The sequence below is a fragment of the Odontesthes bonariensis genome, chromosome 9 (genome assembly GCF_027942865.1).
Source record: "Odontesthes bonariensis isolate fOdoBon6 chromosome 9, fOdoBon6.hap1, whole genome shotgun sequence".
Taxonomy (NCBI): Eukaryota; Metazoa; Chordata; class Actinopteri; order Atheriniformes; family Atherinopsidae; genus Odontesthes; species Odontesthes bonariensis.
The window spans coordinates 38,737,206-38,761,616 of NC_134514.1; the positions used below are offsets into that span (position 1 = coordinate 38,737,206).

At 44.5% G+C, this 24,411-nt stretch overlaps 1 protein-coding gene across 3 annotated transcripts in view; it reads right to left on the reverse strand.

Annotated features, from left to right (window-relative positions):
- The window catches only part of sgsm2 (small G protein signaling modulator 2), a 157,230-nt gene that overhangs the window by 12,341 nt on the left and 120,478 nt on the right, over window positions 1-24,411 (reverse strand). The window contains exons 11-18 of one of the 3 annotated variants that reach the window (XM_075474203.1): window positions 23,381-23,513; window positions 23,053-23,187; window positions 19,821-19,995; window positions 18,413-18,477; window positions 17,691-17,836; window positions 7,973-8,101; window positions 7,716-7,898; window positions 5,232-5,612 (exon numbers count right to left, since the gene is read on the reverse strand). In XM_075474203.1, coding sequence (XP_075330318.1) covers window positions 5,232-5,612; window positions 7,716-7,898; window positions 7,973-8,101; window positions 17,691-17,836; window positions 18,413-18,477; window positions 19,821-19,995; window positions 23,053-23,187; window positions 23,381-23,513 — 1,347 coding nt within the window. Of the gene's footprint in view, window positions 1-5,231; window positions 5,613-7,715; window positions 7,899-7,972; window positions 8,102-17,690; window positions 17,837-18,412; window positions 18,478-19,820; window positions 19,996-23,052; window positions 23,191-23,380; window positions 23,514-24,411 lie in introns of all 3 variants that reach the window. The other 2 variants (XM_075474202.1, XM_075474204.1) reach the window with 2 other exon arrangements.

Consider the following 24,411-nt stretch of genomic DNA (forward strand, 5'->3'; position numbering starts at 1 on the left):
GTGAGGCCGTCTGTCCGACAGCTAAAGCTGGGCTGAAACTGGCTCATCAGCAGGACAATGATCCCAAACACAGCAGCAGATCTGCAGCAGAATGTGTGAAGAAGAGAAGAATCCAGGTGTTGCAATGGTCCAGTCAGAGTCCAGACCTCAGCCTGACTGAGATGGTGCTCTTACTGAGTTGTGCAAAAAACTAATTCTGCAAACTTCAATGAACTGAAGCAATGTTGTAAAAACGAATTGCCCAAAATTCCCCCATAAGGCTGTGAGATCTATAACGTCAGACAGAAAACTATTACTTCCACTTATTGCTGCTGAGGTGCTTCTTCAAGCTGTTGGATCAGGGGTTCACTTAGTTTCTCACTCACTGCTGCTACCAGCTGCTGGATCGGAGTTCACTTAGTTTCTCACACACTGCTGCTGAAGCTGTTGGATCAGGGGTTCACTTAGTTTCTCACACACTGCTGCTGAAGCTGTCACCTAGAGCTGACACATTTCACACCTGTTACTGACAAAACAGTCAGAGACCATCTGCAGTCTGAGTTCATCAACGTGCTGCATTGATGAGTTGCCCACTAGATTTCTAAAGTCTGTGCTGAGCAGTTTGTTACCACAACTCGCTCATCTAGTCAACATCTCACTCCAGACTGGAACATTTCCAAAGGCCTTAAAAACCGCTGTCATTAAAGGCATGGTAGGTAATCCTGTTCAGAAACACATTTTGTAATACTGGGTGAAATGGTCCGTCTATCCTGAGAGAAATCTACACAAGATGTATTTAGAAAAAGGGACGAAAATAATCAGACCTCTGTGGCAGCTGCAGGACTGAGAAAAAGCTGACCAATCCGAGATCAGCGGGACGCTGATCTCGGATTGGTCGCCTACAAAAAACCAATCAGATGCCTCTGCTTTCTGCCTACGCCCCCCTCTGCCGGCTCCCTGCTCCATGTGCGCATGCGGTTCCACCGGCTTTGGATGAAGCACTGACGGAATGGGGAGGGGGGGGTGGAGCTTAGAGGAGTGGACACTTTCGAATCTTGCTAGCTCTCTAGGATTACCTACCATAGCTTTAAAGCTGCCGTCGGCAGGTTTTCAAAATTCCGAGTCTAAAGTCGGAAAATTCGAACTGATACAACTTTCAGGTCCCTCCCCCAACCTCTAACAAGCTCCGAATCGCCCCCCAAACCCCTCCCCCTCTGTGGACGAGGTTGTGCACGTGAGTTCACACCAGTGTGAGCGCACACAAGCTGGGGCAGACTCACGCTCAGCAGCGTGTGCACAAGCTGTGATTGACAGGTAGGATTCCTCCACCCTAACGTGATTGGTTAAAAACAGCCGGGAGCGCTCGGTTTTTGCAAGCATGATTACAGGCTTCAGAGGGAGCTACAGGTTTCGTTATTTTTCCTAAACAGCCTATTTAATATTCTACTTCCAGAATCCCATGACGGTTCAAGCTAATATGACTAAAAAAAAGTTGCCGACCGCAGCTTTAAAGGATAAGACCGGTTTTTTGACATTGGGCCCTTGATTTCACATTATAACATGATGTTCTACTCACCCCTGCTTGTTGTTGAACATTTGGAGCTGTTCCGAAGATATTCGCGAGGCGTCTGGCTGCTCTCTTGAGATATTCGGCCATGAAACGGTTTCCTATGGGCAAGTTTATACAGGCACAAACTATGCTGTTTATAATTTATTAATTACTGTACACTAGCACTGATAACGTGGAGGTGCGTCGCTTACTTAAAAAAATCCGGGTTATTGTAATTTTGTTTTTTTCGTCGTAAAGTGGGTGTTACTGACATCCTCGTCGTGCTACTGCCACAGACCTGCTGCCTATTTATTCATTCGGCTAAAATTCAAAATTAGTAACCCGGATTTTTTTAAGTAAGCGACGCACCTCCACGTTATCAGTGCTAGTGTACAGTAATTAATAAATTATAAAAAGCATAGTTTGTGCCTGTTTAAGCTTGCCCATAGGAAACCGTTTCATGGCCGAATATCTCAAGAGAGCAGCCAGACGCCTCGCGAATATCTTCGGAACAGCTCCAAATGACCAACAACAAGCAGGGGTGAGTAGAACATCATGTTATAATGTGAAATCAAGGGCCCAATGTCAAAAAACCGGTCTTATCCTTTAAGCCTCTTCTAAAGAAGAGCAGCCTTGATGCCACAGTACTGAACAACTACCAGCCCATATCAAACCTGCCATTCTTAGGCAAAGTCCTAGAAAAAGTTGTATACCAACAGCTTAGTGACTTTCTCCTGTCTAACAATGCTTTTGATTTTTCCAATCAGGCTTTAGGCCCCACCACAGCACTGAGACAGCTCTGATCAAGGTGACAAACGACATCCGCCTGAACACAGATGCAAGTAAAGTCACAGTCTTAGTTCTGCTGGACCTGAGTGCTGCCTTTGACACAGTTGACCATGTGATCTTATTACAGAGGTTAGAAGACTGGGTGGCAATCTCTGGTCGTGCTTTAAACTGGTTCAAGTCCTATCTGGAGGACAGGAAATATTTTGTTGAAATTGGTAACTGTGTCTCAGAACAAATGGCTATGACCTGTGGGGTTCCCCAGGGGTCAATCCTGGGCCCCCTATTTTTCAATCTGTACATGCTTCCATAAGGCCAGCTTATACGCAGCTGTTCTACCACTGACGGCAGGAGAACACGGGCCTGTAGATACGTTGTGTCGCTGCATGGAACAGATCAGTGTGTGGATGTAAAACAATTTTCTCCAGCTAAACTCAGACAAAACTGAAATCATTGTCTGTGGCCCACAGAAACAAAGAGAAAGTGTTATCAGTCACCTTGAGACTCTCTCTCTAAAACCTAATAATCAAGTTAGAAATCTCGGGGTAATATTGGACTCAGACCTGAACTTTAACAGCCACATTAAATCAGTAACATCAGCAGCTTTTTACCATCTAAAACACATTGGCAGAATCAAAGGAATAGTGTCTAAAGCAGACTTAGAGAGACTGATCCATGCGTTTGTCTCCAGCAGGTTAGACTGCTGTAACGGCCTGCTCACTGGGCTCTCTAAACGGGCTGTAAGACAGCTGCAGTACATCCAGAACGCTGCTGCTCGAGTCCTGACTAGAACCAGGAAATACCACCATATTAGTCCAGTGCTCAGGTCTCTGCACTGGCTTCCTGTCGCTCAGAGAATAGACTTTAAAACAGCTCTGCTTGTGTACAAGTCTCTTCATGGTCAAGTACCAAAGTACATCTCTGACATGTTAAAGCCATATGAACCAACTGGGGCTCTGAGCACCTCAGGGAGGGGTCTCCTGCCTCAGGGAGGGGTCTCCTGCTGGTGCCCAGAGTCAGGACTAAACACGGTGAGGCTGCGTTTCACTTTGATGCTCCTAACATGTTTAAATCCAGGCTGAAAACAGCTCTGTTTAGCTGTGCATATGACACCTGAAAGTGTTTGATCTGCACTCTTCACTTTTAAATTAATTAATTAATGATTATTTTTTATGGGTTTTTTAATTTTATTTTTATTATTATTTTTTATTTGTATTATTTTTTATTTCTTTTTAATGATTGTATTGCCTTCTTGTGTAGCTGTGAAGCACTTTGATTGCCTTGTGTATGAATTGTGCTCTATAAATAAAATTGCCTTGCCTTGGATCAGGGGTTCACTTAGTTTCTCACACACTGCTGCTGAAGCTGTTGGATCAGGGGTTCACTTAGTTTCTCACACACTGCTGCTGAAGCTGTTGGATCAGGGGTTCACTTAGTTTCTCACACACTGCTGCTGAAGCTGTTGGATCAGGGGTTCACTTAGTTTCTCACTCACTGCTACTGAAGCTGTTGGATCAGGGGTTCACTTAGTTTCTCACTCACTGCTGCTGCACTTTGGCTCGTCTTATGTCACATGTTGTTTTATTAACAGTTGTTTCATGATCCACTAAGAACCAGATGATTTTTTTAAAGAATACAAAAACCCATCTGAATTAAAAGGTGTACGTCTTCTTTGTTTGGTTTTTTACACGAGTATTTATTCATTTATCAGCCTTCACCAGAGTTGGTGCAATAGATAATATCCACTCACTACTCTCTGTGTTCAGGTCCAAAAGAGCACTGTGTTCCACCTCTGGTTGTATCACCAAAGCTGGGCACCTAAAGGCTGAGGGAGTAAAACCTGAGGCTGCCTGGGGCCCCGTTTCACCAAAGCTGGGCACCTAGCTTTCTGCTACTTGTCTACAAATTACAGAATGGTTTAGGTCCAGAACACATGAATGACATGCTAGCAGAGTATAAACCCAGCAGAGCTCTGAGATCTGCTGACTCAGGTCAGATAGTGGAGCCCAGAGTTCAAACTAGACACGGTGAAGCAGCTTTTAGCTGTTATGCTGCACACAACTGGAACAAACTACCAGCAGCTTTTAGCTGTTATGCTGCACACAACTGGAACAAACTACCAGCAGCTTTTAGCTGTTATGCTGCACACAACTGGAACAAACAACCAGCAGAACTGAAATCAGCCCCAACTGTAAGCACTTTTAAATCCAGGTTAAAAACATTTCTCTTTCGGTCTGCTTATGGTTGAGTTTATATCTTTCTTTTTCCCCTCTTCTTTGATTGCTTTTAATTTTTATTCTATTTTTTTCTCTTTAAATTGCTTGTTTTTATGCTGTTCTTTTAAATACCATTGAGTTGCCTGTGGTATGAAATGCGCTATATAAATAAAGATGCCTTGCCTTGCCTTGCCTAAAGGCTGAGAGAGTAAAACCTGAGGTTTTAGAGTTCCTGCTGAGGTTGCAGATTGGAACCGTCCGTGGACCAACCTGTCTTGAGCTAATCCTCCAGCCTACTGATGGCCTTGATGTTTTAAATTTCTACCTAAAAATTGTTGCTGGCACTTTGCATATCCTTATTGTCACGTTTCAACATGATAAAATCATGTCCTAAAGTAGAAGTCATCTTGAGGCAGTTTCATGAACTTTGCCAATGAATTCAGTGGACCTGGAAGGTGTTTCCATTGTTATTCATTATTAATCACAAATGTTTGTATCATTTCAAACTAAAAATGAAACATTAGCTCTAAAATCTTTACAAAATCATTTCCAGCCTAAGGAGAAACTTTAAAAGCCATTAGTACTATGAAGAACAAACTCATTTCCATTACTGTGACAGAAATCAGACTGTCTTTGCCCTACGTGTTGCAGACTTGCTTCGTCTGATTGAATAAACACACATATCTACAAACTGTACGCACTGTATAGGATGAGAATGAGGCTGATATCCCCTCAGCAGCAGCTCCATTGGTCACCAGCTTGTCCAGCTGACTGCACAGCCTGTCCTCAGTAAGAGAGTCCTGACGCCCACCCCCCGGGGTCCTGCCCTCTTCCCTACCCCCTCCTTCTTCCTCTGTGCTCTGACCGTCGTCTATGCTGGACAAGATCTGAGAGTGAGCAGAGGTCACTGAGTAGTTTCTGGAGGATGGGAGCCCCGAGTCGGGGGAGTCAAACTCTACCAGAGGACGCTCCTCTGGGGGGAGGGCAGCGGGGGGGACCAGCATGGTCATGGTGGGAGTGGTGTCTTCTCCACTGGGCATCTCCTGACTTCCTGCCTCTGGCTCATCCACGGACATGAACACCTGAAGAAGAATGGAACTTCAGACATGATGTTGGACTACAGGCTTCCTGTTTGATCCTATGTGTCCAGATAAATAGGAATATGCCTGCAAATAAACACTGCTGACGCAAACCTGGAATACTAAACTCAATTCAATTCAGCTTTATTCATCTCGAGCCAAATTCCCTCTCAAGGCACTCGAATGACACAGTCCAATATGTGTCCCATCCAGTTGACCTGCAGACAGGAAATGTGATGGTACGACTCCAGGGCAGGAGTAGTGTACAGGTACAGTGTGTTTTCTGTTTGAAAGCTGCCTGCTTCCATGCTGCTGTCCTTTACAGCATGAATGCTTGTTCACATTCGAAATGTTAAACTGCAGTCATGAAACAGTAGTCCATGTTTTATTTGGATTATTTTGATGATCTTTCAAGGTCTTCTGAACCAAAACACTGAGTTTCTACTTATCTGCATCTTGAGGTCAAATTTGAATCCACTGCTAAAATCTGCCCATTTAACTACAGATTAAAATATGATGTCAGTGCAACAGTGATATTTATTTTGGGATGTCATATTAATATACAAATGTCAAAAGTAGTTGTTACTTTCCAACTATAGAGCATCTTTGCAGCAGCATTATTCATTGGATGAGTTGTGGTCAGATGAGGCTGCTTTCCTTTCTGACACACACCTGGATTCATGATGGAACAGTACATGATTATCTTCTAACTGACTTGGAAATGGACATTTCACAGTGGTATATCAATTAAGATTAGAGAATTTCGAGCAGCGCACACTATTTTGTGAGAGTGATGGGAACTGGGACATCCTGACTGAAATGAACAAAGTTTAGCTACATGTTATATGTACCTTATGCCACCATAAATGAATTCATCGGATTTATTCAGATCAACATGTTATACGGAAGACAAATAAAGTCAATTTAACAGAATGCACCTTCTGGCATATTTGATTCTCACAAGAATTCAGTTATTACACTTGATAGATATTTGAGAGTGTTTCCTCTACTGATACTGATGTGAGCATTTATTCACTAAAAGAAAAGATATAGTTTTCACCTGAGATGTTAAAATGATGTCAGAATAATCACATAGGTCTTCTATCTGTCTTCTAATTGGATACATTTGGAGTTGATCTCTGAAACAGTGGATGAAAAAGGCAACCATATTTTCAGCAGACTCCTCATGGCTGTTTTGAATTGTTCTTTCACATTTTCAGCAGATTGCATTCATGCCTGTTCAAAGTTTTGTGTTTATGTTTGAAAGTTTGAAATCTGATAACTCATCTTTGGGCTTATTGACTTGTCAAGGCCTCACAAAGTCACAGAAAACTGTTCAGCTGGATGAAAAGTTCAACACTTTACTCTCTTTTTTTCCCCGTTTAATTTCTCAAATGATATTATGTACATGTGACATTATTGTGGTCATTAACTCGTGTTTCCCTGTTCCAACAGGTATCCTTTGAATGGTGTTACAGTGTTTGTTGTCCCCTCTTTTCTGTCTTCTCAAACCCCAGCTGGTGGAGGCGGATGGCCACCCTTCCTGAGTCTGGTTCTGCCAGAGGTTTCTTCCTGTTCAAAGGGAGTCGTTTCTCTCCACAGTCGCCTCAGGCACGCTCAGGACGGGAGATTGGACTGAAGACAAGTTTCAGTGCAATCGGTTGGTTTTCTTAACTAGGAAATTGTTTTTGAATTGGCTCTATATGAATGAATTGGACTATCTTGAAATTAATTATGATTACAATGAATTGAATTCCAATTGGCTTGAATTGGACTTTATTATCTAAGTGCCTTGAGATGACATTTGTTGTATTTGGCGCTATATAAATAAAAATGAATTGAACTGAATTGAACAGTTGTACTCCGATGCTGAAACGATTCAGTCTAAAAGAAAATGAAACTAACTGAGAATAAATGTGTGTAATTGCTCTGCCTGCATAGTGCTGATGCAGAACAAGGACTGGTGATAATTTAAACTTAATTTAGACTCTGGATGCAACTAAAGATACTTTCTATATTGCTTGGATTTCTACGGAACCATTTCCGTACACAGTTTAATAAAAATGTAGCGCTGAGTGGATGTTAGATTGTGTTGGGCCTCATCACCTCGTTGCTGAGGGTGGAGTCTCGATGGGCGAGCCGCAGCACATGGCTGTCTATGCTGCTGCCTGAGGAGAGCTTGGCAAAGATGGCCGACTGCATCTCTTTCTCCCTCTGCTTCACAATAACTTCACAGGCTTTCCATTCCCGCATCACCTGCTGGTAGCGCTCATTGATCTTTGCATCAATCTTCACGGGAAAGTAAAAAATAAATCATGTGGTTTTCACAATAAGAATGGAAATTAGGGCATGTGGTGCTTTACCTGGCTCATGTCCTTTTTGCCCATGCCAAACTTGTAGTGGCCCAAAAGAAAAGGCCAGACCTCCTTTCTGATGTCATGCTGCACTCCTCCATAATAAACTAGCCTGAGCAGCTCCAGCTCCTTATAGTTCTACACAGAATAGGGATAAAAGGAATATAAATGACCAGGAGAAGAAAAATGACAGGAAAGACGAAGGCTCCATGGAAGACGAAGCGCATGAATAATGAAAGGAGGGGAAGAGTGACTGTGATCTACACAGAAGAAGACACAGATGAGCGAAGAGAATAAAGGACACAGATATGAATAGAAGGAAATGAGTAATTATGACTTTGTTGGAGCTGATGAATGATGATCATCACAGTGATATCACACTACACTCTGTAATGAGACTTCAGTTCTCTGAAACTCATTAAAATGTCATTAAGAAGGAGAGAGTAGAGCAGGTGGAGGCAGCAGGAGCAGTGCAGGATCCCCAGCTTTCCATTTACACGACTGCATCAAAGGGGCATAAAGTGCACATGAAGGTGGGACAACAGCAGAAACATGTTTCACTATGAAGTCAGTTAAAACTCACTCAAGTTACATAAAACAGTTAGATAAAACAGATAGATAAAACAGATAAAACAGTTAGATAAAACAGTTAGATAAAACAGATAAAACAGTTAGATAAAACAGTTAGATAAAACAGTTAGATAAAACAGATAAAACAGTTAGATAAAACAAACTACAAAGGAGTATTTCTAGGTGTGCCACATGGATGTAGACAGAAAGTCAGGTGCTTGGCCTCCACTCAGCGTCTCCCTCTCGCTTTGCCAGTTGAACACAACCTGCATTAATTTTCAAGTTTTTGTTTAAAGCTGACAGAAGAGACTGCCCACCTTCAGTTCATTTTGCTGTGCTTTATTTCTCTTGCAACAGGAGGTGGTAATTGAGTGGTTGGAGGCTTTGCTGACGCTGTGACGCTTTGCGGTAAGACGTGTTGCATCACTTCCTGTTACCTTGCTCGTGCACTGTGGAATTTCTTGCTCCGCTTGGAGTACTGATAATCACTTTATTTCGATCTATAACTTAGACAATTTTGCATAGTTAAACTCTATAGCTTACCGTTCTGTTCTAACACACTCCTACAGATCTTTAATCTTTATTCTCACTTTTTAGCGGTGTGTCTGGTTCTCTAGCGTAGCATGGCTACCGGTTCTCTTCCTCCTTCTCCTGCTTTCACCTGCTCCGTGTGTCAGATGTTTAGTTACTCCTCTGCCTCCTTTAGCGATAATGGTACATGTAACAAATGTAGTCTTTTTGTAGTTTTGGAGGCGAGGTTATCTGAATTGGAAGCTCGGCTCTGCACTGTTGAAAATCAACCGATAGCGAGCCAGGCCCCTTTTGCCAGTGTGGAGCCACCTAGCGTAGCTAGCTCCATTAGCCGCCCCCAGGCAGAACCCGAGCAGCCGGGATTACATCGTGGCTGGGTGACTGTCAGGAAGAGGCATAGCTCTAAAGTCAAGCCCGTTGTTCACCATCGACCTGTCCACGCTTCTAACAGATTTTCCCCACTCAGCGACACACCCGCTGAGGACAAAACCCTGGTAATTGGCAGCTCTATAGTCAGAAACGTGGCATTAGAGGCACCAGCGGCCATAGTCAAATGCATTCCAGGGGCCAGAGCGGGCGACATAGAATCCTATTTAAAACTGCTGGCTAAGGATAAACGTAAATATGGTAAAATAGTTATTCACGTCGGCGTTAATGACACCCGGTTACGCTAATCGGAGGTCACTAAAATTAATGTTGCATCGGTGTGTGATTTTGCCAAAACAATGTCGGACTCCGTAGTTTTCTCTGGACCCCTGCCAAATCTGACCAGTGATGACATGTTTAGCCGCATGTCGTCCTACAATCGCTGGCTGTCTAGATGGTGTCCAGCAAACAACGTGGGCTACATAGATAATTGGCAATCTTTCTGGAGAAAACCTGGTCTGATGAGGAGAGATGGCATCCATCCCACTTTGGAAGGAGCAGCTCTCATTTCTAGAAATATGGATGAATTTATTTGCCACCCTAAAACATGACAACCCAGGGTTCAGACCAGGATGCAGAGTTGTAGTCTTACACACTTCTCTGCAGCTTCCCACCTGCTGCTACCCACCCAATCAATTAACACAAAAGGAGCAAATCCTCTTGTGCAAAAAGAAATTATTAAAACAAAAACTTTAACTGAACAAAAACATCAAACTATTAAATGTGGTTTGCTGAATATCAGATCTCTCCTTTCCAAGTCTCTGTTAGTGAATGAGTTGATTTGTGATCATCATATTGATATATTTAGTCTTACAGAAACCTGGCTGCAGCAGGAGGATCATGTTAGCATCATGTTAGCATTAATGAAGCAACTCCCTCTGACTGTTTAAATGTTCACGTTCCTCGAACCACAGGCAGAGGAGGAGGAGTGGCAGCTATCTTCAGATCAGGGTTACTCATCAGTCCCAGACCAAAGATTAGTTTGAGCTCTTTTGAATCTGTGATTCTCAGTTTTTCCCACGCAAAGTGGAAATCACAGAAACCTCTTGTGTTTGTTGTTGTGTATCGTCCACCTGGCCCTTATTCTGAGTTTCTGTCTGAATTCTCAGAGTTTTTATCCCAGTTAGTGCTGAGTACAGATAAAGTCATTGTAGTGGGTGACTTTAATATTCATGTAGATGTTGAAAATGACAGCCTGAATATGAACTTTAATTCTATATTAGACTCTATTGGATTTTCTCAGAGTGTTCACGGACCGACTCACTGCCTTAATCACACCCTTGATCTTGTTCTGACTTATGGCATTGAGAGTGAACAGTTAACAGTGTTCCCTCATAACCCTGTCTTATCTGACCATTTTCTGATAACCTTTGAGTTTACATTACTTGACTATACAGTTTCTGAGAAGAAATTTACATATAGAAGGTGTCTATCAGAGGATGCTGTAACCAGATTTAAAGAATTAATTCCATCATCCTTTTCTTCACTGCCATGTGCAGATATGACAGAGGACGACTACATAAACTTTACTCCAGCAGCATTTGACTCTCTTGTTGACAGCACTATAGTTTCAATGCGTACAGCACTGGACAATGTTGCCCCTCTGAAAAGGAAGGTAATCAGTCAGAAGAGGTTGGCTCCTTGGTATAATTCACAGCTGCGTGCTTTAAAGCAGACTGCAAGAAAGCTGGAGAGACAGTGGCGTTCCTCTAATTTAGAAGAGTCTCAGTTAGTCTGGAAAGATAGTTTAACAATGTATAAGAAAGCCCTTCGTAAAGCTAGAACTGCTTATTATTCATCATTGATAGAAGAGAATAAGAACAATCCCAGGTTTCTCTTCAGCACTGTAGCCAGTCTGACTAAGAGTCCGAGCTCTGCTGAGCCAGTTATTCCTTTAACTCTCAGCAGTGATGATTTCATGAGCTTCTTTATTAATAAAATTGTTTCTATCAGAGAGAAGATTGATGGAGTCCTTCCCACTATTATTAGTGATGTATCATCAAGTACAGCAGCTTTAGAAGTATCTTTAGAACCTGATTTGTCTTTAGACGGCTTCTGTCCAGTTGATCTCTCTGAGCTAACAACAGCAATAGTCTCTTCTAAACCATCAACTTGTGTTTTAGACCCAATCCCAACCAGACTGTTCAAGGAGGTTTTCCCATTAATTGACACTTCCATATTGGATTTGATCAATCTGTCTTTGTTGACAGGATATGTACCTCAGACTTTTAAGGTTGCTGTAATTAAACCTTTACTTAAAAAACCTACTCTTGATTCAGAAGTGTTGGCTCATTATAGACCTATATCCAATCTCCCTTTTATGTCTAAAGTTCTTGAAAAAATAGTTGCAGCTCAGCTTTGTGATCATTTACACAGAAATAATTTGTTTGAAGAGTTTCAGTCAGGATTCAGAGTGCATCATAGCACAGAAACTGCACTGCTGAAAGTTACCAATGATCTCCTCTTAGCCTCTGATAGCGGACTTGTGTCTGTGCTTGTCCTGTTGGATCTCAGTGCTGCATTTGATACGGTCGATCACAGTACCTTATTACAGAGACTTGAACATGTTATTGGGATTAAAGGAACTGCATTAGGCTGGTTTAAATCATATTTATCTGATAGATTTCAGTTTGTTCTTGTAAACGAAGAATCTTCCTCACACACCAGAGTAAGTCATGGAGTTCCCCAGGGTTCTGTGCTTGGACCGATTCTTTTTACTTTATACATGCTTCCATTAGGTAACATTATTAGACAGCATGGCATAAATTTCCATTGCTATGCTGATGATACTCAGCTGTACTTATCTATAAAACCAGATGAAACCAATAGGTTGGTCAGACTACAAGCATGTCTTAAAGACATAAAGACCTGGATGACTCAGAACTGTCTGCTGCTAAATTCAGACAAAACTGAAGTCGTTATCTTTGGACCTGAGCGTTTCAGGGAGAAATTGTCTAGCTATATAGTTACTCTAGATGGTATTTCCTTGGCTTCTAGTTCTACAGTGAGGAACCTTGGAGTTATTTTTGACCAGAACTTATCATTTGACTCGCATATAAAACAGGTTTCTAGGACTGCCTTCTTTCACCTTCGTAATATTGTTAAAATCAGGAACATCTTGTCTCAGAGTGATGCAGAAAAACTAATTCATGCATTTGTTACTTCAAGATTGGACTACTGTAATTCTTTATTATTGGGCTGTCCTACATATTCTCTGAAAAGCCTTCAGTTGATCCAAAATGCTGCAGCCAGAGTTTTGACGAGAACTAACAGGAGAGATCATATTTCTCCAGTTTTAGCTTCTCTTCATTGGCTCCCTGTTAAATTCAGAATAGAATTTAAGATTCTTCTCCTTACATATAAAGCTCTTAATGACCGAGCTCCATCATATCTTAAAGATCTCATTGTAAGATATTTTCCTAACAGAGCACTTCGTTCCCAAACTGCAGGTTTACTTGAGGTTCCCAGAGTTTCTAAAAGTAGAATGGGAGGCAGAGCCTTCAGTTATCAGGCCCCTCAATTGTGGAATAAGCTGCCAGTAAATGTCCGGGAAGCAGACACCCTTTCCACTTTTAAGACCAGGCTTAAAACTTTCCTTTTTGATAAAGCTTATAGTTAGGGATGGCTCAGGTGATCCTGAAACATCCCATAGTTAAGCTGCTATAGGCCTAGACTGCTGGGGGGCCTCATCTGACACACCTTTCCTCACTTTACTCTCTTTATGTATATGTGACATTATTGTGGTCATTAACTCGTGTTTCCCTGTTCCAACAGATATCCTTTGAATGGTGTTACAGTGCCGCCGTCGCGGTGGCCCCCCCCCCCCTTTTTCTGTCTTCTCAAACCCCAGCTGGTCGAGGCGGATGGCCACCCTTCCTGAGTCTGGTTCTGCCAGAGGTTTCTTCCTGTTAAAAGGGAGTCGTTTCTCTCCACAGTCGCCTCAGGCACGCCGCTCAGGCCGGGAGATTGGACCGAAAAACAAAAAGTTTTCAGTGCAATCTGTTGGTTTTCTTAGCTAGGAAATTGTTTTTGAATTGGCTCTATATGAACGAATTGGATTATTTTATGAATTATGATTATTATTAATTAATTGAATTCCAATTGGCTTGAATTGGACTTACTATCTAAGTGCCTTGAGATGACATTTGTTGTATTTGGCGCTATATAAATAAAAATGAATTGAATTGAATTGAATTTGGCAGACCTGCAGCTGACATTTTCTTAAACAGGTTCAACGACATCAGCACCACTGACTAAACTTACATGTTTCATTATGAGAAAGCAAACATGTAAAGTTTTACTGATTAGTTGTTGTTTTTTTGGTCAAGTTAAGAAGACTTAATATATTCAGAATTTTACAAAATGTGCTTTATACATGAAGCCTAATGTTGTTCATGTTAGCTTTAGCATTCGCCGAGTCTGTGCCCGTGGGGTTTGGTTGGGCACAGCCCGAAGGAACGACACGGGTCCCCCTTCCGACAGGCTCACCACCTGTGGGAGGGGCCATGGGGGTCGGGTGCAGTGTGAGCTGGGCGGCAGCCGAAGGCAGGGACCTTGGCGGTCTGATCCTCGGCTACTGAAGCTGGCTCTTGGGACGTGGAACGTCACCTCTCTGCTGGGGAAGGAGCCTGAGCTGGTGCGCGAGGCTGAGCGGTTCCGGCTAGATATAGTCGGACTCACCTCGACGCATGGCTTGGGCTCCGGAACCAGCCTCCTTGAGAGGGGTTGGACTCTCTTCCACTCTGGAGTTGCCCGCAGTGAGAGGCGTAGAGCAGGTGTAGTCATACTTATTGCCCCCCGGCTGTGCGCCTGTACATTGGGGTTCACCCCGGTAGACGAGAGGGTAGCCTCCCTCCGCTTTAGGGTGGGGGGACGGGTCCTGACTGTTGTTTGTGCTTATGCACCGAACGGCAGTTCAGAGTACCCACCCTTTTTGGAGTCCCTGGAGGAGGCACTGGAGAGTGCTCCTCCGGGAGACTCCCTCGTCCTGCTGGGGGACTTCAATGCTCACGTGGGCAATGACAGTGAGACCTGGAGGGGCGTGATTGGGAGGAACGGCCCCCCCGATCTGAATCAGAGTGGTGTTTTGTTGTTGGACTTCTGTGCTCGTCATGGACTGTCCATAATGAACACCATGTTCAGGCATAAGGGTGTCCATATGTGCACTTGGCACCAAGACACCCTAGGCCGCAGCTCGATGATCGACTTTGTGGTCGTATCGTCGGACTTGCGGCCGTATGTCCTGGACACTCGGGTGAAGAGAGGGGCGGAGCTGTCAACTGATCACCACCTGGTGGTGAGTTGGCTCCGCTGGTGGGGGAGGAAGCCGGTCAGACCTGGCAGGCCCAAACGTATTGTGAGGGTCTGTTGGGAACGGCTGGCGGAATCCCCTGTCAGGAGGAGTTTCAACTCCCACCTCCGGCAGAGCTTCAACCATGTCCCGGGGGAGGTGGAGGACATTGAGCCCGAATGGGCCATGTTCCGTGCCTCCATTGTTGAGGCGGCCGACCGGAGCTGTGGCCGTAAGGTGGTCGGTGCCTGTCGTGGCGGCAATCCCCGAACCCGCTGGTGGACCCCAGTGGTGAGGGAGGCCGTCAAGCTGAAGAAAGAGTCCTATCGGGCCTTTTTGGCCAGTTGGACTCTGGAAGCAGCTGATGGGTACCGACAGGCCAAGCGGAACGCAGCCTCGGCGGTTGCTGAGGCAAAAACTCGGGCTTGGGAGGAGTTCGGGGAGGCCATGGAGAACGACTTCCGGACGGCCTCGAGGAGATTCTGGTCCACCATCCGGCGGCTCAGAGGGGGGAAGCGATGCACCGTCAACACCGTGTATGGTGAGGGCGGGGCTCTGCTGACTTCAACTAGGGACGTCGTGAGTCGGTGGGGGGAATACTTCGAGGGCCTCCTCAATCCTACCGACACGCCTTCCGATGAGGAAGCAGAGTTGGGGAGCTCGGACGTGGGGCCTCCCATTTCTGGGGCTGAGGTTGCCGAGGTGGTCAAAAAACTCCTCGGTGGCAAGGCCCCGGGGGTGGATGAGGTCCGTCCTGAGTTCCTCAAAGCTCTGGATGTTGTAGGGCTGTCTTGGTTGACACGCCTCTGCAGCATCGCGTGGACATCGGGGGCAGTGCCTCTGGACTGGCAGATCGGGGTGGTGGTCCCCCTCTTTAAAAAGGGGGACCGGAGGGTGTGTTCCAACTATAGGGGGATCACACTCCTCAGCCTCCCTGGTAAGGTCTTTTCGGGGGTACTGGAGAGGAGGATCCGCCGGATAGTCGAATCTCGGATTCAGGAGGTGCAGTGTGGTTTTCGTCCTGGCCGTGGAACAGTGGACCAGCTCTATACCCTCCGCAGGATCCTGGAGGGAGCATGGGAGTTCGCCCAACCGGTCTACATGTGTTTTGTGGACTTGGAGAAGGCGTTCGACCGTGTCCCTCGGGGACTCTTGTGGGGGGTGCTCCGGGAGTATGGAGTGCCGGACTCCTTGATATGGGCTGTTAGGTCCCTGTATGACCGGTGTCAGAGTTTGGTCCGCATTGCCGGCAGTAAGTCGGACATGTTTCCTGTGAGGGTTGGACTCCGTCAGGGCTGCCCTTTGTCACCGATTCTGTTCATAATTTTTATGGACAGAATTTCTTGGCGCAGCCAGGGCGTTGAGGGGGTCCGGTTTGGCGACCTCAGAATCGGGTCTCTGCTTTTTGCGGACGATTTGGTTCTGTTGGAGTCGTCAGGCCGTGACCTTCAGCTCTCACTGGAGCAGTTCGCAGCCAAGTGTGAAGCGGCTGGGATGACCATCAGCACCTCCAAGTCTGAGACCATGGTCTTCGGCCGGAAAAGGGTGGAATGCTCTCTCCGGGTCGGGAATGAGATCCTTCCCCAAGTGGAGGAGTTCAAGTATCTCGGGGTCTTGTTCACGAGTGAGGGACGAATGGAACAGGAGATTGACAGACGGATCGGTGCGGCGTCTGCAGTGATGCGGGCTCTGCACCGGCCCGTCGTGGTGAAGAAGGAGCTGAGCCAGAAGGCGAAGCTCTCGATTTACCGGTCAATCTATGTTCCTACCCTCACCTATGGTCACGAGCTGTGGGTAGTGACCGAAAGAACGAGATCGCGAATACAAGCGGCCGAAATGAGTTTCCTCCGCAGGGTGTCTGGGCTCTCCCTTAGAAATAGGGTGAGAAGCTCGGTCATCCGGGAGGGGCTCGGAGTAGAACCGCTGCTCCTCCGCATCCAGAGGAGTCAGATGAGGTGGCTCGGGCATCTGGTGAGAATGCCTCCTGGACGCCTCCCCGGTGAGGTGTTCCGGGCCCGTCCCACTGGGAGGAGGCCCCGGGGAAGACCCAGGACACGTTGGAGAGACTATGTTTCTCGGCTGGCCTGGGAACGCCTCGGGGTCCCCCCAGAAGAGCTGGAGGAAGTGGCCGGGGACAGGGACGTCTGGGTCTCTTTGCTTAAGCTGCTGCCCCCGCGACCCGATCCCCGGACCAGGGGAAGATAATGGATGGATGGATGGATGTTACTGATTTCATTTATGAGGCTTTTTACACATAAAAGTTCAAAACAATAGCAAAGGCTTGAGGTTGAGATATTCAGTCAAATTTTTCTTGGTTCATAGAGTAAAAGAAATGTTTGGAAGCTGCAGTAAGCTCTGCTTTGTTGTGCCATATGAATATTACAAAATTCTAAAACTTCAAAAGACAAGTAAGAAAATTAAAAACTAAACAGAAACCAAGCCTGGCCAAGCTTCTCAGGATCAACTCTGGCACTAATGGATTCACCTTTAAATCCCATATACTATCCATTTAAGTTGGGATTCATTCAATTCACTCTATTTTATACAAATGGACACGTATCTGAAGAAGAAAGGAAAACTCACGTAGTGTTCAGTTGCTGTTACTTTGAAGTAGGGTCTGTGACAAACATTTAAATCATGAAAATATCTTTGGTCCTAATTTCTCATTTTCCCATGTTGGTCAGCATATCCCTGTTTAAAAACTGTTGCACTGCAGACCAAACCAGCACAGCACAGCACAGAGTGAGCACCATATATCAGTCTCACTGACTTAATGCTGACTTCAGTGGTGTCGGGGTTTTAAATTCCCCATCCCAGGAGAGATGCATGGAAGAAGGAAGATTAACACCCTGTTATGCTTTTGAAAACCCAGCAGAATGTGTGGCTTGCAGGTTTAGAGTCTGTACCCACTTTGCAGTCTTTCTGGTACTTGCTCCACACTTCTTTGCTGAGCCCTCCGGATGCCTCGCAGGGTTTGTCCGGGGCTACAATGTTGTGGTTGACCAGAGCTGACAGGTGGGTGCGCACAGTGGACAGGTGACGACAGTATGCCAACCCTGATGGACAGGTGAGACAAGGACACACGTGCACAGCTGAGACCAGGAGGAGTAATAAAGTGGATTTTATTTTCAGATCATCCAAAATCACATTAGACTAAGGGCTGAAAACACAGCTCCTGCTACCCTGAGCAAGTCAATAATAGGTGAAATTTATACATGTGATAAAGCAAAATGAATTAATAATCAATTTATCTAAAAATAATATATTCAGTGCCTGTAGTTAGAGAACAAAGGCTAAAATTCTCTCTAGATGTCTTTGACTGTGACAAATTGAGAATAGGCAAATGGACAAATGTTCTTTCAATCATTCAATGAATCACACTTTTTCATAGCACTAAAAAGCGTCAGCGTGTTCCATTCGATCTGTATTCCATCAACAACATTTAAAAAGGTGAAATAATGGGCATTATTACAGATACAGTGTAGAAACTTCACACAACACACTGACTGTGAGCAGATACTGTCCTGCATCATATGGGGAACCAGCAGAAAGCTGACACCTTTCAGTGACTGCAGCAAATCAAACCCACAGCGGCCTTCAGCTCAGAGTAAAAGAGCTGCATGTCTACTTACATCCGTAGAAGGCTCGGGAGACTATCTGCCTCTTCATGTTCTGGCAGAGCATCTTTAGAGGAACACTGGTGAGAAGAAGAGATCATTGGTTAGCAACACCTTGCTCAGAGAAACTTCATTCTATACAAAATGTTTTCCAATGATAAAATGAGCTCACTGTTGCTTATGATTGGATTGTTCTTGTGGGTAATACTACAACGGTCCTTAAATCTCCTCACTTCCTCTCATTCTTTACATTATGTTTACTATATATAATGTATATTTAGAGTAAAACCCCATGAAATATAACTTATATATCAAATAAAGTAAAACTGGATCAGCCTGAAGAAAATGAGATACTTCTAAGTTCAACAGTAAGACTGCGTTGTAAAATGATTACTGTTCAAACTCACTGTTAAATTCAGAGCCCCCCACGGAGTGGTCATTCACCTTTCATTACCGAGAGACAAAAGAGTCATTTATTCATCATCACTTATCTTTGACCAGTTCGACTGTTTTCAGCATGGACACTACTAATAAAGAAAAACTTTCCTTCCATTAATAGAAACGGGCTCTCATGCTTGAACTTTCTCATAAAAAAAGGTATTCTACTGGATTTAAATCAGGTCCCATACATGGATAGGTGTGTTCCTTTTGCTTCCACCTTAGACACTTTGTTTTTAGCCGTGTTCTTTGGTATGTTATCCTGAGAACATCTGCTGCCAAGCTTCTGGAGACTGGGACTCATTTCAGAAGCCAGTGCTTTGAAATATACGCATGGTGCCAGCTCTTAATGCCATCTCCGAACATGAACCTCTATGCTTCCCTGTCCAGACTCTGCGTTTGCTGTGGAAATCTTATTCAGACTAACACCCAACTGACTGCATCTTATCCAAGTAAAACAAGCTACATCTTCTTTTCATCTGACCACAGAATATCCCTATGATGTCAGTTTCCATTCATTGCTCATCAGCAAAGAATAATCTGGAGTTTTGCACCAGATTTCTTGGTGACGTCCATATAGGTCGACACTATACCATCGCCTTATCTGTTTTTGCAACAGAAACAAACTTAAACACTTTAATGACATTTGTAATGTTGTGTGGAATTGAGAGGGGCTATTTGTTCATTACTAACCAGTCTTTCCTGAAATATAGGATAAGCTTTTAAGCCTAAAGCCTGATGCTGTTGGGCTCAGTGTCAGGCAACATAGAAAAGTCTCATCTTCTTTTTATTCGTTTCTCTCTACCTACCTACCTCTCTACCTTTGAAATGTAAGCTCGTGAATGTATAATTTACGTTATTGGTCTCCTCCCTTTTCCTATGATAAAACACCCATCAAAACTCCATCACTTCACATTTCACAACACATTGCAGAACATTTCCAACAGCGACATGAAAGTTTACAGTTTTGGGTTTGAAAGCATACGTGTGAATATCTGACGGTTGATTTATGCAGGTGCAGCTGGCAGGGTAGTCGAATGACATGTTGCTACCGGCCGTGGAGCAGGACTGGCACAGGGACTTGTGACTGGTTACTTTGGCCTGTTGCCACGACGATGGGCTGCCTCCAAAACCTTGCATCTCCATCAGTTCCCCCTGGTCTAAACCGGAGAGAATGGAAGTGAGAGGACAGAGAAAAGTCTCATTGCTCTGAGACAAAATGGATGCCCCTGTTTTCCTGCATCACATTCTCATTTTCAAATGCTTTAAACCTAGTTCACACTGGCTAGATTGTATGCCTTACATATTATGACCTAGGCCCCTCAGCTCAACCATAAATACATCTTTTCATGTATTTTTGATTGTTATGACAATAAGAGATGAGCAGATGGATGAAAAATTTACACTCATGTGAGAGCTGAAGAACTGGTGTGGAAATGAAACCAAAAGTGGAAGGGTAGGAAGCAGGAACGCTGCTGTGGAAGAGACAGGCAGAGAGGATACGGGGACTCCATGCTGGTTCATTCGGAGAGGAGGCAGAGCAGACAGCAGAGCGCAGAGGGACGCTCCAGAGGAAACAGGGGAGAGACAGAGGACCAAGGCAAAGAGAAGGCAAAGAGAGGAAGGGAGGAGCTGACTGTGGGGGAGAAGGCAGGGAGGAGGCTCACACTCAGACCATGCAGGATGCATAAAGCCAGAAAAAGACCAGAAACACCAGAAGAAATCACCTCAGGATCAACCACAACAAATGGACACAAGTCAAAAGGCACACAAAGAGGAGGAAAAAAAGCCCAGAAAAACTTCAACATCAAAAAAATGCTCTTCACCTTAATTCTTCAGGTTGGAGCTGATGACCTGTCATAAATATGAAGCTGCGCTTTGGTTGCTCAATAACCCCCCAAAAACAAAATTTAAGAACAGAAAAAAAGCAAAAAGAAAGAATGCTGGAGTGAGACCAACATTTGGCCTCTGCCCTCTTTACTCTAGGACTAGATGTGATCAACAGCTGGGTTTGGGCTCAATAATGCAAACCCGCTCACACAAGGACTCCACATCTCTACTACTGCGGAACCCCACAGGACCGTAATGAGAGGGTGGGGGAGGGGGCGAGGAGAGGGTGGGGTGGCGCGGTTAGTGAAGAATTACAGTGAACAGCATCGCAGCAAATGACTGCACAAACAGAGGAGAAACAACTCAGGGAGTCAGAGAAGAGAGAGGAATCAAAAACAAACAGAAGAGACTGTCCATCACAAATACGCTGAAACACATTCTGTATGTCCACGAAAAGAATCAAACATGTCCCATGCAAAAACTGTCGAGCATGTTGCATGTGGAAAAGGAAAGGACAAAAATTAAAAGAAAGAGAAAAAAATAAGCAAATTATCAAAGCAGTTCTTGGCCACAGCTGTGTAAACCCAACAGTGCTGAGGTATGCTTTAAGGATAAAACCAACTCAGAACGCTACAGCAGTTAGCGCTGCAAAGATTCAAATGCAAACCAGCCAATAGGGCCTGATGGAGGAGGAGACCTGGGGAACTTTCAATATGTGACGGAAACAGGTAGCATGCAGAATGTGAGCAGCCACGGAGTTTGGCAGCAGCGTTCACAAAACAGGTTTATTCCTCTAATAATATGTGTATTATGTGTTTTCAGTGGCTTGCATCCCTACCAAGTGGATTCAACCGTTACTGAGGAGAGGACAGAGCGCTAAGCCAGAAGCCTGCAGGGGCAGTTTGTCAGCAGCTGTTGGGCTAGTAATTAGTTGTCTGACAATATCTGCAAAGAAGCTGCAATTCTATACAGAGATCTTTTTTTACTGCACAAGGTTCCAGCTCTGACTCTTCCATTCATGCTAAGTCAACCTGTGAACACTCTGGGGTAAAAGCCCACCAGTGGCTGAGACACGGTCAAATCTGCTGAGAAAAGACTGCACCTGGCAACTAACTGTTCAGTTATCAGCGGGTGCATGAGGAGGCTTACATTGTCTGGGTCTGGGTCTGGGTCTCTGACAATGTGAAGCTAACCTAACACTTCACACGAGCAAAACATTTTACATGATACATCGCATGACAGAGGAATGTTTGTCTCTGCCCAAGTCTTACAGGAACTGAAGTAAAAATGGGAATTCAATCCTTGCTGTCTTTAGCATAAAGCCATGTATATGGAAGGGCCACACGGGGACCCGGGGAGCATGAACTCTGTCTGGGTTTTTTATGCTTATTTTTCTCACTTGGGGCACAGCAGCCACATGAAAACACAAAACCCAATATTTCCCCATATTATTGTCTACAATAAGCAATGACTGACTAAACAAAGCAGAGAAATATAATCATCAATTCAGCATAGGGCTTCTACATAAATAAAACTAAGAATCCACTTTTCCTTTTTCATCTTCTGATTCTGTCCCCACCAACTTCCAAGGCAAATATCTAACACCTTGCTGACCTGAATGCTCAACTTTTGCACCAGCATGTTGCCAACTTCAGCCATTTCCACACATACACCGGAAACATGTGGCATGTGAGAACAGAAATGTCCACGGCACTTGGATTAGAAAGGAAAAAAAAGCCAAATTAAGCTAGCAAAAAGCCACACCAAAAAATCAGTTGGGTAAAAGTGCCTAAAAGCCCTGCTGTGCTCCTGTTTTGCCCTTGTCCGTGGCTTGGTCCCTATAAGCAACCTCTTTCATCGAACATAATCCTGTGATTAACTGTTCACATGAAGGGGAGCAGTTATAGATAACTACTTCACTGATTAACCATACTGTTGTTGAGAAAATACAAAAAAAGATTCTTATTCCAGACAACATCACATCTCTACTTCAAATCTTTGGAAATCATTTTGATGGCAGCAGAGGACATTTTCACACACAGGATGTGAACTATCTTCTTTTGTGTTAGGTAGCAGAAACTAAGACTAACCTAGTGTTACGAGGCTATCACATGTCTGAGCTTTTTGCTGTATTGCTTTTCAGTTTCTTGCTTGTTGCCTTAAACGTGGCTTGTCCCTGTTAACCTGGCCATTCCCACCCGTCTCCTCACTGTTGGGCTCAGCGTCAGGCAGCACACACAGGCAAACGAAGCTGGGGGAAGAGGGGTCCGGAAGAGGAGGAGAGGACACAATGGAGAGGGAGGAGGCTGGGGGGAGAGTCTGAAGCCAGGGGGAGGTATCAGGGGTGGAGGAGTGGGGTTTGGTGGGTGTGTTAAGCTGATAAAAACCTTTCATGACATTTGGGTCTGTGAGGTTCCGCGAGCAGATCATTGAGATCATTGCATGGAGCCTATCTTCCTCTTCCTCATCATCGTCCAGCGACGGCGCACGGCTGCCCGTGGTGTGGTGGTAGTTTATAGTGACTGCTTGCATCAGTGGAACAACAGAGAACATTGTTAGAAAAGGGCTACCGCACATTCTTCAGGAAGACTTTTGGAGGGGCCAAACCAGCATTATTTACATCACGTGAGATATTTCTAAAGTGAAACGAGAGAAAGAATTTTTGGCTGGGGCATATTGTTGCACTGATCACAGCCAGATCAGGTTGGAACTTACTGGCATCATATCTGTATCCAGGGTAGACGATGCGAAAGACGTAGTCCGCAGCCGTCTGCTCCTCACCATTCTTGTCCTGGTCGATGAGTCTGGCAGTGCTGCTCCTCTTCTTCAGTTTAGGAAACACTTTTCCCTGCAAGTAAAATGCAAATGTCTTCAGGGGCCGTCAACATGGATAAACTCAACAGGCCCGTGTCTATTTGTATTTAAGCAGCAGATACTTCAGTAACTTAACTTAATAGCTGCTTTCTTAACTACACTGAGCCATAAATACTGCTGTCTGAAACAAACGAGCCAGTGAAAGGGTTCATTTTCATTGAAATTAAGAAGGGAAAGCCCTCTCTGCCACAGCAGAACTCAGCAGAACAACAAACTGCAGCATCCAAAGCGAGCATGAAATCAACACCTCTTTCAAACAGTCAGAAGCTGAGTAATGTGAGCACTGTTCTGTTTGCTCTACAACTCAGGTGTACATCATGTGTTACAGTGTACATTCTACTGCCGTATGGCATCACTTTGAAGAAGAAAGTTTTTTCTACATGTGGAACAAATTCCTCTGCTGAGCCAGTGATTATACTTCAGTGTCATTGCGAAAGGCTGCTGGTTCCACTCCGGCCCACATGTCTAAGGGTTCTGGCACTGGACATGTCATCACCCACTCCTGCAGCAGTGACACAGACTAAAAGCAATGCAATGATAGCAAGTTCCTATGAGATTCTCTAGTTTGCCAGAATCAATAGCTTTCTCCATCCAAATGTTTGAAATATGCAGAGTCCAAGGTGAGCTACATTGTTAAAGTTAATGTTTAGAGCTTCTGATGCTGATGATGCTCAGGTATAGAGGGCCATGTTGACTTTACCTTCAGGCCTCATATTCATTTCAATTTGCAAACTTTGTCTTGGGAACATTATCTGCTGAAATCACATTATTTTGCTTTTTAATGCAGATGTTCAGATGGAAATCAAGTAATGGACCCAGTTAGAACATTTGGCTGAAGTGTCATGCATGACAACTAACTTTATGTATTGATG